This window comes from Dendropsophus ebraccatus, chromosome 4 (genome assembly GCF_027789765.1).
Source record: "Dendropsophus ebraccatus isolate aDenEbr1 chromosome 4, aDenEbr1.pat, whole genome shotgun sequence".
Taxonomy (NCBI): Eukaryota; Metazoa; Chordata; class Amphibia; order Anura; family Hylidae; genus Dendropsophus; species Dendropsophus ebraccatus.
Window position 1 is genome coordinate 3,326,674 of NC_091457.1, and position 12,454 is coordinate 3,339,127.

A 12,454-nucleotide genomic window follows, 5' to 3' on the forward strand; every position below is an offset into this window, starting at 1 on the left:
AGGAGGGGCTTATATCTTATTACAGTACAGCAGTGATATAGGAGGAGAGGCTGATATCATCTTATTACAGTACAGCAGTGATATAAGAGGAGAGGCTGATATCATCTTATTACAATACAGCAGTGATATAAGAGGAGAGGCTGATATCCTATTACAGTATAGCAATGATATAAGAGGAGAGGCTGATATCTTATTACAGTACAGCAGTGATATAAGAGGAGAGGCTGATATCTTATTACAGTACAGCAGTGATATAAGAGGAGAGGCTGATATCTTATTACAGTACAGCAGTGATATAAGAGGAGAGGCTGATATCTTATTACAGTACAGCAGTGATATAAGAGGAGAGGCTTATATTCCCTTATTACAGTACAGCAGTGATATAAGAGGAGAGGCTGATACCATCTTATTACAGTACAGCAGTGATATAAGAGGAGAGGCTGATATCTTATTACAGTACAGCAGTGATATAAGAGGAGAGGCTGATATCATCTTATTACAGTACAGCAGTGATATATGAGGAGAGGCTGATATCTTATTACAGTACAGCAGTGATATAAGAGGAGAGGCTGATATCTTATTACAGTACAGCAGTGATATATGAGGAGAGGCTGATATCTTATTACAGTACAGCAGTGATATAAGAGGAGAGGCTGATATCTTATTACAGTACAGCAGTGATATAAGAGGAGAGGCTGATATCTTATTACAGTACAGAAGTGATATAAGAGGAGAGGCTGATATCATCTTATTACAGTACAGCAGTGATATAAGAGGAGAGGCTGATACCTTATTACAGTACAGCAGTGATATAAGAGGAGAGGCTGATATCTTATTACAGTACAGCAGTGATATAAGAGGAGAGGCTGTTATCTTATTACCGTACAGCAGTGATATAAGAGGAGAGGCTTATATCTTATTACAGTACAGCAGTGATATAAGAGGAGAGGCTGATATCTTATTACAGTACAGCAGTGATATAAGAGGAGAGGCTGATTATTACAGTACAGCAGTGATATAAGAGGAGAGGCTGTTAACTTATTACCGTACAGCAGTGATATAAGAGGAGAGGCTGATACCTTATTACAGTACAGCAGTGATATAAGAGGAGAGGCTGATATCTTATTACAGTACAGCAGTGATATAAGAGGAGAGGCTGATATCTTATTACAGTACAGCAGTGATATAGGAGGAGAGGCTGATATCATCTTATTACAGTACAGCAGTGATATAAGAGGAGAGGCTGATATCATCTTATTACAATACAGCAGTGATATAAGAGGAGAGGCTGATATCCTATTACAGTATAGCAATGATATAAGAGGAGAGGCTGATATCTTATTACAGTACAGCAGTGATATAAGAGGAGAGGCTGATATCTTATTACAGTACAGCAGTGATATAAGAGGAGAGGCTGATATCTTATTACAGTACAGCAGTGATATAAGAGGAGAGGCTAATATCTTATTACAGTACAGCAGTGATATAAGAAGAGGATGATATCTTATTACAGTACAGCAGTGATATAAGAGGAGAGGCTGATATCTTATTACGTACAGCAGTGATATAAGAGGAGAGGCTGATATCACCTTATTACAGTACAGCAGTGATATAAGAGGAGAGGCTGATATCATCTTATTACAGTACAGCAGTGATATAAGAGGAGGGGCTTATATCTTATTACAGTACAGCAGTGATATAAGAGGAGAGGCTGATATCATCTTATTACAGTACAGCAGTGATATAAGAGGAGGGGCTTATATCTTATTACAGTACAGCAGTGATATAAGAGGAGAGGCTGATATCCTATTACAGTATAGCAATGATATAAGAGGAGAGGCTGATATCTTATTACAGTACAGCAGTGATATAAGAGGAGAGGCTGATATCATCTTATTACAGTACAGCAGTGATATAAGAGGAGAGGCTGATATCATCTTATTACAGTACAGCAGTGATATATGAGGAGAGGCTGATATCTTATTACAGTACAGAAGTGATATAAGAGGAGAGGCTGATATCATCTTATTACAGTACAGCAGTGATATAAGAGGAGAGGCTGATATCTTATTACAGTACAGCAGTGATATAAGAGGAGAGGCTGATATCTTATTACAGTACAGCAGTGATATAAGAGGAGAGGCTGATATCTTATTACAGTACAGCAGTGATATAAGAGGAGAGGCTGATATCTTATTACAGTACAGCAGTGATATAAGAGGAGAGGCTCATATCTTATTACAGTACAGCAGTGATATAAGAGGAGAGGCTGATATCATCTTATTACAGTACAGCAGTGATATAAGAGGAGAGGCTGATATCTTATTACAGTACAGCAGTGATATAAGAGGAGAGGCTAATACCTTATTACAGTACAGCAGTGATATAAGAGGAGAGGCTTATATTCCCTTATTACAGTACAGCAGTGATATAAGAGGAGAGGCTGATATCTTATTACAGTACAGCAGTGATATAAGAGGAGAGGCTGATATCATCTTATTACAGTACAGCAGTGATATAAGAGGAGAGGCTGATATCATCTTATTACAGTACAGCAGTGATATAAGAGGAGGGGCTTATATCTTATTACAGTACAGCAGTGATATAAGAGGAGAGGCTGATATCACCTTATTACAGTACAGCAGTGATATAAGAGGAGAGGCTGATATCTTATTACAGTACAGCAGTGATATAAGAGGAGAGGCTGATATCTTATTACAGTACAGCAGTGATATAAGAGGAGAGGCTGATATCTTATTACAGTACAGCAGTGATATAAGAGGAGAGGCTGATATCTTATTACAGTACAGCAGTGATATAAGAGGAGAGGCTGATATCTTATTACAGTACAGCAGTGATATAAGAGGATGGGCTGATATCAATTAAATCAGTGCTTGAGCGTTATAAGCCAGATGTGGCTGATAACAGGAAACAATAGTTCACATTATATGTTGGTTTAGTGTAAATAGTTTTATATGAATAATTGTTCTGTGGTTGTTAGAATTGTTTACATTCCCCCTCCTGTACTTACCTGTATATTATCACCCCCTTTCTGTATATTATCACCCCCTTTCTGTATATTATCATCCCCCTTCCTGTATATTATCACCTCCTTTCTGTATATTATCATCCCCCCCCTCATGTATATTATCACCCCCCTCATGTATATTATCACCCCCCCCTTCTGTATATTATCTTCCCCCCTCCTGTATATTTTCACCCCCCCTCCTGTATATTTTCACCCCCCCTCCTGTATATTTTCACCCCCCCTTCTGTATATTATCACCCCCCCCCCTGTATATTATCACCCCCCCTCCTGTATATTATCACCTCCCCTCCTGTATATTATCACCCCCCCTCCTGTATATTATCACCCCCCCCTCCTGTATATTATCACCTCCCCTCCTGTATATTATCATCCCCCCCTCCTGTATATTATCACCCCCCCCTCCTGTGTATTATCACCCCCTCCTGTATATTATCACCCCCCCTCCTGTGTATTATCACCCCCCCTCCTGTATATTATCATCCCCCCTCCTGTATATTACACCCCCCTCCTGTATATTATCATCCCCCCCTCCTGTGTATTATCATCCCCCCCTCCTGTGTATTATCACCCCCCCTCCTGTATATTATCACCCCCTCCTGTATATTATCACCCCCCCCTCCTGTATATTATCACCCCCCCCCCCCTGTATATTATCACCCCCCCCCCCTGTATATTATCACCCCCCCTCCTGTATATTATCACCCCCCCTCCTGTATATTATCATCCCTCCTCCTGTATATTATCACCCCCCCCCTGTATATTATCACCCCCCCCCCTTCTGTATATTATCACCCCCCCTCCTGTATATTATCACCCCCTCCTGTATATTATCACCCCCTCCTGTATATTATCATCCCCCCCTCCTGTATATTATCACCCCCCCTCCTGTATATTATCACCCCCCCCTCCTGTATATTATCACCCCCCCTCCTGTATATTATCACACCCCCTCCTGTATATTATCACCCCCCCCTGTATATTATCACACCCCCTCCTGTATATTATCACCCCCCTCCTTTATATTATCACCCCCCCTCCTGTATATTATCACCCCCCCTTGTATATTATCACCCCCCTGTATATTATCACCCCCCCCTCCTGTATATTATCACCCCCCCCTGTATATTATCACCCCCCTCCTGTATATTATCACCCCCCCTCCTGTATATTATCACCCCCCCTCCTGTATATTATCACCCCCCACTGTATATTATCTTCCCCCCTCCTGTATATTATCACCCCCCCCTGTATATTATCTTCCCCCCTCCTGTATATTATCACCCCCCCCTGTATATTATCACCCCCCCCTGTATATTATCACCCCCCCTGTATATTATCACCCCCCCCTGTATATTATCACCCCCCCTGTATATTATCACCCCCCCCTCCTGTATATTATCACCCCCCCTCCTGTATATTATCATCCCTCCTCCTGTATATTATCACCCCCCCCCCCTGTATATTATCACCCCCCCCTGTATATTATCATCCCCCCCCCCCCTCCTGTATATTATCACCCCCCCCCCTGTATATTATCATCCCTCCTCCTGTATATTATCCCCCCCCCCCCCCTGTATATTATCACCCCCCCCTCCTGTATATTATCACCCCCTCAGTCCTATTGATGATTGCGGCTTCTGGTTGTAGTTTGGAAGACAACAGGAAGTCAGTGTCACCGCACCTGGTATCCTGTGCTTGTTTATCACACTCCTCTCTGCTGCTCTCTCTGTGGAGACCCCCATGTACTTATCCCCAAGGGTTATATATAGGTGCTGCTACAGGAAGGTCACCCAGATTTCCTAGGGTCCTCAATGACTCGTGTAGTATATATAACTCCAGCCACTATATGTGGATCAGGGGAGGTCACCCAGCTTTCCTAGGGTCCTGAATGACTCGTGTAGTATATATAACCCCAGCCGGTATATATGGGTCAGGGGAGGTCACCCAGCTTTCCTAGGGTACTGAGTGAATCAATTAGTGTATATATAACCCCAGCCAATATATATGGGTCAGGGGAGGTCACCCAGCTTTCCTAGGGTACTGAGAGAATCAAGTAGTATAAATAACCCCAGCCAATATATATGGGTCAGGGGAGATCACCCAGCTTTCCTAGGGTCCTGAGTGACTCATGTAGTATATATATAACCCCAGCCGGTATGTAGGATTCAGGAGAGGTCATCCAGCTTTCCTAGGGTCCTGAATGACTCATGTACTATATATAACCCCAGCCTGTATATAGGGGTCAGGAGAGGTCACCCAGCTTTCCTAGGGTCCTGAATGACTCGTAGTATATATAACCCCAGCCTGTATATAGGGGTCAGGAGAGGTCACCCAGCTTTCCTAGGGTCCTGAGTGACTCATGTAGTATATTTAACCCCAGCTGGTATATAGGGGTCAGGAGAGGTCACCCAGCTTTCCTAGGGTCCTGAGTGACTGATGTAGTATATATAACCCCAGCTGGTATATAGGGGTCAGAGGAGGTCACCCAGCTTTCCTGATCTGTAGTGTCCCCTCCCCCGGGCTATGTTTAGGGGCTCTGGTTATTGGTGATGGGGTCTCCTGCCTCCGCCAGCAGCTCAGACACCAACTCATAAAAATACCTCCTAGTATGTAAATCAGGGCGAGAGGGGAAAACCGGGCTGGAAACCCCCCGCACATCACCAGAGACCTACAGAGGCAAACTGCGCTCACTCAGCTCTGCTACATAGTCATACATCATGTCTCCAGAGCTGCACTCACTATTCTGCTGTAACATCCTGTCTCATCCTCCAGAGCTGCACTCACTATTCTGCTGTTACATCATGTCTCATCCTCCAGAGCTGCCCTCACTATTCTGCTGTTACATCATGTCTCATCCTCCAGAGCTGCCCTCACTATTCTGCTGTTACATCATGTCTCATTCTCCAGAGCTGCACTCACTATTCTGCTCTTACATCATGTCTCATCCTCCAGAGCTGCACTCACTATTCTGCTCTTAAATCATGTCTTATCCTCCAGAGCTGCACTCACTATTCTGCTCTTACATCATGTCTTACACACTTGGTGACTACAGGGTGGTTAGATCAGAGATGATAGTAGAATATTCCGCTCACTCCCCATATAGTGTTGCACCCCGGTCACGTTTCACTGCCTCACTTTCACATACCTGGAATACCAGGAAGAGTCTATGGATGGGCCGCAGCTGTCACATCTCTACTAGACACCGCCACATACTGCTGAGCCCCCCCCCCCCCCAGTATGTGATCAGAGGGGACGGACTCCTAATCTCCTTCCTGAAATAATATTTGTAACATCACAACAGACCCGGCCTAATATAACCGAAAGATTATACCGCACCGAGACATCCAGATAACTGGCGCTGGCTTATATCTAACACATAGGCGGCAGTATTATAGTAGTTATATTCCTGTATATAGGAGCAGTATTATAGTAGTTATATTCCTGTATATAGGGAGCAGTATTATAGTAGTTATATCCCTGTATATAGGAGCAGTATTATAGTAGTTATATTCCTGTATATAGGCGGCAGTATTATAGTAGTTATATTCCTGTATATAGGAGCAGTATTATAGTAGTTATATTCCTGTATATAGGAGCAGTATTATAGTAGTTATATCCCTGTATATAGGAGCAGTATTATAGTAGTTATATTCCTGTATATAGGAGCAGTATTATAGTAGTTATATTCCTGTATATAGGAGCAGTATTATAGTAGTTATATTCCTGTATATAGGAGCAGTATTATAGTAGTATATTCCTGTATATAGGAGCAGTATTATAGTAGTTATATTCCTGTATATAGGAGCAGTATTATAGTAGTATATTCCTGTATATAGGGGCAGTATTATAGTAGTATATTCCTGTATATAGGAGCAGTATTATAGTAGTTATATTCCTGTATATAGGGGCAGTATTATAGTAGTTATATCCTTGTATATAGGAGCAGTATTATAGTAGTTATATTCTTGTATATTGGAGCAGTATTATAGTAGTATATTCCTGTATATAGGAGCAGTATTATAGTAGTTATATTCCTGTATATAGGAGCAGTATTATAGTAGTTATATTCCTGTATATAGGAGCAGTGTTATAGTAGTTATATTCCTGTATATAGGAGCAGTATTATAGTAGTTATATTCCTGTATATAGGGGCAGTATTATAGTAGTATATTCCTGTATATAGGAGCAGTATTATAGTAGTTATATTCCTGTATATAGAAGCAGTATTATAGTAGTATATTCCTGTATATAGGGGGCAGTATTATAGTAGTTATATTCCTGTATATATGGGGGCAGTATTATAGTAGTATATTCCTGTATATAGGAGCAGTATTATAGTAGTTATATTCCTGTATATAGGAGCAGTATTATAGTAGTTATATTCCTGTATATAGGGGCAGTATTATAGTAGTTATATCCCTGTATATAGGAGCAGTATTATAGTAGTATATTCCTATATATAGGGGCAGTGTTATAGTAGTTATATTCCTGTATATAGGGAGCAGTATTATAGTAGTTATATTCCTGTATATATGAGCAGTATTATAGTAGTTATATTCCTGTATATAGGAGCAGTATTATAGTAGTATATCCCTGTATATAGGGGCAGTATTATAGTAGTATATCCCTGTATATAGGAGCAGTATTATAGTAGTTATATTCCTGTATATAGGAGCAGTATTATAGTAGTATATTCCTGTATATAGGAGCAGTATTATAGTAGTATATCCCTGTATATAGGAGCAGTATTATAGTAGGTATATTCCTGTATATAGGAGCAGTATTATAGTAGTTATATACCTGTATATAGGAGCAGTATTATAGTAGTTATATTCCTGTATATAGGGGGCAGTATTATAGTAGTTATATTCCGGTATATAGGAGCAGTATTATAGTAGTTATATTCCTGTATATAGGGGGCAGTATTATAGTAGTTATATCCCTGTATATAGGAGCAGTATTATAGTAGTATATCCCTGTATATAGGAGCCGTATTATAGTAGTATATTCCTGTATATAGGGGGCAGTATTATAGTAGGTATATTCCTGTATATAGGGAGCAGTATTATAGTAATTATATCCCTGTATATAGGGGGCAGTATTATAGTAATTATATCCCTGTATATAGGGGGCAGTATTATAGTAGTTATATCCCTGTATATAGGGGCAGTATTATAGTAGTATATTCCTGTATATAGGAGCAGTATTATAGTAGTTATAGTCCTGTATATAGGAGCAGTATTATAGTAGTTATATTCCTGTATATAGGAGCAGTATTATAGTAGTATATTCCTGTATATAGGAGCAGTATTATAGTAGTATATTCCTGTATATAGGGGCAGTATTATAGTAGTATATTCCTGTATATAGGGGCAGTATTATAGTAGTTATATTCCTGTATATAGGGAACAGTATTATAGTAGTATATTCCTGTATATAGGGAGCAGTATTATAGTAGTATATTCCTGTATATAGGAGCAGTATTATAGTAGTTATATTCCTGTATATAGGAGCAGTATTATAGTAGTTATATTCCTGTATATAGGGGACAGTATTATAGTAGTATATTCCTGTATATAGGAGCAGTATTATAGTAGTATATTCCTGTATATAGGAGCAGTATTATAGTAGTTATATCCCTGTATATAGGAGCAGTATTATAGGAGTTATATTCCTGTATATAGGAGCAGTATTATAGTAGTTATATTCCTGTATATAGGAGCAGTATTATAGTAGTTATATCCCTGTATATAGGGAGCAGTATTATAGTAGTATATCCCTGTATATAGGGAGCAGTATTATAGTAGTATATTCCTGTATATAGGAGCAGTATTATAGTAGTTATATTCCTGTATATAGGGGGCAGTATTATAGTAGGTATATTCCTGTATATAGGGAGCAGTATTATAGTAATTATATCCCTGTATATAGGGGGCAGTATTATAGTAGTTATATCCCTGTATATAGGGGCAGTATTATAGTAGTATATTCCTGTATATAGGAGCAGTATTATAGTAGTTATAGTCCTGTATATAGGAGCAGTATTATAGTAGTTATATTCCTGTATATAGGAGCAGTATTATAGTAGTATATTCCTGTATATAGGAGCAGTATTATAGTAGTTATATTCCTGTATATAGGAGCAGTATTATAGTAGTTATATTCCTGTATATAGGAGCAGTATTATAGTAGTATATTCCTGTATATAGGGGCAGTATTATAGTAGTATATTCCTGTATATAGGAGCAGTATTATAGTAGTTATATTCCTGTATATAGGAGCAGTATTATAGTAGTATATTCCTGTATATAGGAGCAGTATTATAGTAGTATATTCCTGTATATAGGGGCAGTATTATAGTAGTATATTCCTGTATATAGGGGCAGTATTATAGTAGTTATATTCCTGTATATAGGGAACAGTATTATAGTAGTATATTCCTGTATATAGGGAGCAGTATTATAGTAGTATATTCCTGTATATAGGAGCAGTATTATAGTAGTTATATTCCTGTATATAGGAGCAGTATTATAGTAGTTATATTCCTGTATATAGGGGACAGTATTATAGTAGTATATTCCTGTATATAGGAGCAGTATTATAGTAGTATATTCCTGTATATAGGAGCAGTATTATAGTAGTTATATCCCTGTATATAGGAGCAGTATTATAGGAGTTATATTCCTGTATATAGGAGCAGTATTATAGGAGTTATATTCCTGTATATAGGGGGCAGTATTATAGTAGTTATATTCCTGTATATAGGAGCAGTATTATAGTAGTTATATCCCTGTATATAGGGAGCAGTATTATAGTAGTATATTCCTGTATATAGGAGCAGTATTATAGTAGTTATATTCCTGTATATAGGGGGCAGTATTATAGTAGTTATATTCCTGTATATAGGAGCAGTATTATAGTAGTTATATCCCTGTATATAGGGAGCAGTATTATAGTAGTATATCCCTGTATATAGGGAGCAGTATTATAGTAGTATATTCCTGTATATAGGAGCAGTATTATAGTAGTTATATTCCTGTATATAGGGGCAGTATTATAGTGGTTATATCCCTGTATATAGGAGGCAGTATTATAGGAGTTATATTCCTATATATAGGAGCAGTATTATAGTTGTTATATCTCTGTATATAGGAGCAGTATTATAGTAGTTATATTCCTGTATATAGGAGCAGTATTATAGTAGTTATATCCCTGTATATAGGGGGCAGTATTATAGTAGTTATATTCCTGTATATAGGAGCAGTATTATAGTAGTTATATCCCTGTATTTAGGGAGCAGTATTATAGTAGTATATCCCTGTATATAGGGAGCAGTATTATAGTAGTATATTCCTGTATATAGGAGCAGTATTATAGTAGTTATATTCCTGTATATAGGGGCAGTATTATAGTGGTTATATCCCTGTATATAGGAGGCAGTATTATAGGAGTTATATTCCTATATATAGGAGCAGTATTATAGTTGTTATATCCCTGTATTTAGGAGCAGTATTATAGTAGTTATATTCCTGTATATAGGGGGCAGTATTATAGTAATTATATCCCTGTATATAGGGAGCAGTATTATAGTAGTATATTCCTGTATATAGGAGCAGTATTATAGTAGTTATATTCCTGTATATAGGGGCAGTATTATAGTGGTTATATCCCTGTATATAGGAGGCAGTATTATAGGAGTTATATTCCTATATATAGGAGCAGTATTATAGTAGTTATATTCCTGTATATAGGAGCAGTATTATAGTAGTATATTCCTGTATATAGGAGCAGTATTATAGTAGTTATATTCCTTTATATAGGGGGCAGTATTATAGTAGTATATTCCTGTATATAGGGGCAGTATTATAGTAGTATATTCCTGTATATAGGGGCAGTATTATAGTAGTTATATTCCTGTATATAGGAGCAGTATTATAGTAGTTATATTCCTGTATATAGGGGGCAGTATTATAGTAGTTATATTCCTGTATATAGGGGGCAGTATTACAGTCTTTCTCCACAATGTTGGCTGGATATATTGATGTTGTCATTCTTTCTGTGTTATATATGTTATTTTTTATGTCAGGTGTTTCTCTGTATTATAGACACTGATGTATTATAGTCCGGTGATGCAGATGTCTCGTGGTTTATCAACCTTCTTTTTCCTCTCTATGGTTTTTATGATATCTTTTGCCCCCCTGTGTTGCGGGGTCACTCAGCAGATGGAAGTTATTTTGGGTGTGTTTTTTCTTTTTTTGGGTCATGTGATGTATAACCTGATCCGTCCTCATTAAGTAGACATATGGCGGACTGGCGCTGGTCTCGACTGGTGGTCACTGGTGCAGACATACCTCGGTCTAGACTGATTGTGAAATTCATTAGGAGTCGTTCAGGACATTGGAGCGCTGAGCGTTGTGGAGTCTTAAAGGGCTCCTGTCCCATTTACCTCTAGTCTAGCTGGGAGGGCAGAGCCGCCTGCAGGACCGCTGTATGTGGTGACACCTGCTGGTTGCGTTAAGTAATGACCGTTCATGGATCATCTCTCATCAATAATAGATGAGTTATAATAAGCGTTGTCCGTTCTCCTCTTCCTCCTGTAGTCGTACTTTGTCACAGACTATGACCCCACCATTGAGGATTCCTACACCAAGCAATGTGTTATCGATGACCGCGCCGCCCGCCTGGACAGTGAGTAATAACATTATAATATCCTGTGTGTACAGAGCGGTGTATATGTATACTGGGGGGGGGGGGGGCCACGCCACACCACACCTCTGACATCACGACTAACGCCGCTCTCTGTGTCTCCAGTCCTAGACACCGCCGGGCAGGAGGAGTTTGGAGCAATGAGAGAACAATACATGAGGACCGGAGAGGGGTTCCTGCTGGTGTTCTCTGTAACAGACAGAGGAAGGTATGTCCTATACATCATCCAGGGGGCGGGGCTGTGACTACCACTCTATACACATGGTATACAGGGGGCGGGGCTGTGACTACTTTCCTATACACAGGATATACAGGGGGCGGGGCTGTGACTACCTCCCTATACACAGGATATACAGGGGGCGGGGCTGTGACTACCTTTCTATACACAGGATATACAGGGGGCGGGGCTGTGACTACCTCTCTATACACAGGATATACAGGGGGCGGGGCTGTGACTACCTCTCTATATACAGGGGTAGGGGCTGTGACTACCTCTCTATACACAGGATATACAGGGGGCGGGGCTGTGACTACCTCTCTATACACAGGATATACAGGGGGCGGTGCTGTGACTACCCCCTCTATACACAGGATATACAGGGGGCGGGGCTGTGACTACCCCCTCTATACACAGGATATACAGGGGGCGGGGCTGTGACTACCTCTCTATACACAGGATATAGAGCGGGCGGGGCTCTG

At 39.6% G+C, this 12,454-nt stretch overlaps 1 protein-coding gene across 1 annotated transcript in view; it reads left to right on the top strand.

The window, feature by feature from the left end:
* The window catches only part of RRAS2 (RAS related 2), a 32,801-nt gene that overhangs the window by 9,877 nt on the left and 10,470 nt on the right, over positions 1–12,454 (top strand). Inside the window, exons 2-3 of the mRNA XM_069968014.1 lie at positions 11,650–11,737; positions 11,861–11,963. Coding sequence (XP_069824115.1) covers positions 11,650–11,737; positions 11,861–11,963 — 191 coding nt within the window. The remainder of the gene's footprint in view (positions 1–11,649; positions 11,738–11,860; positions 11,964–12,454) is intronic.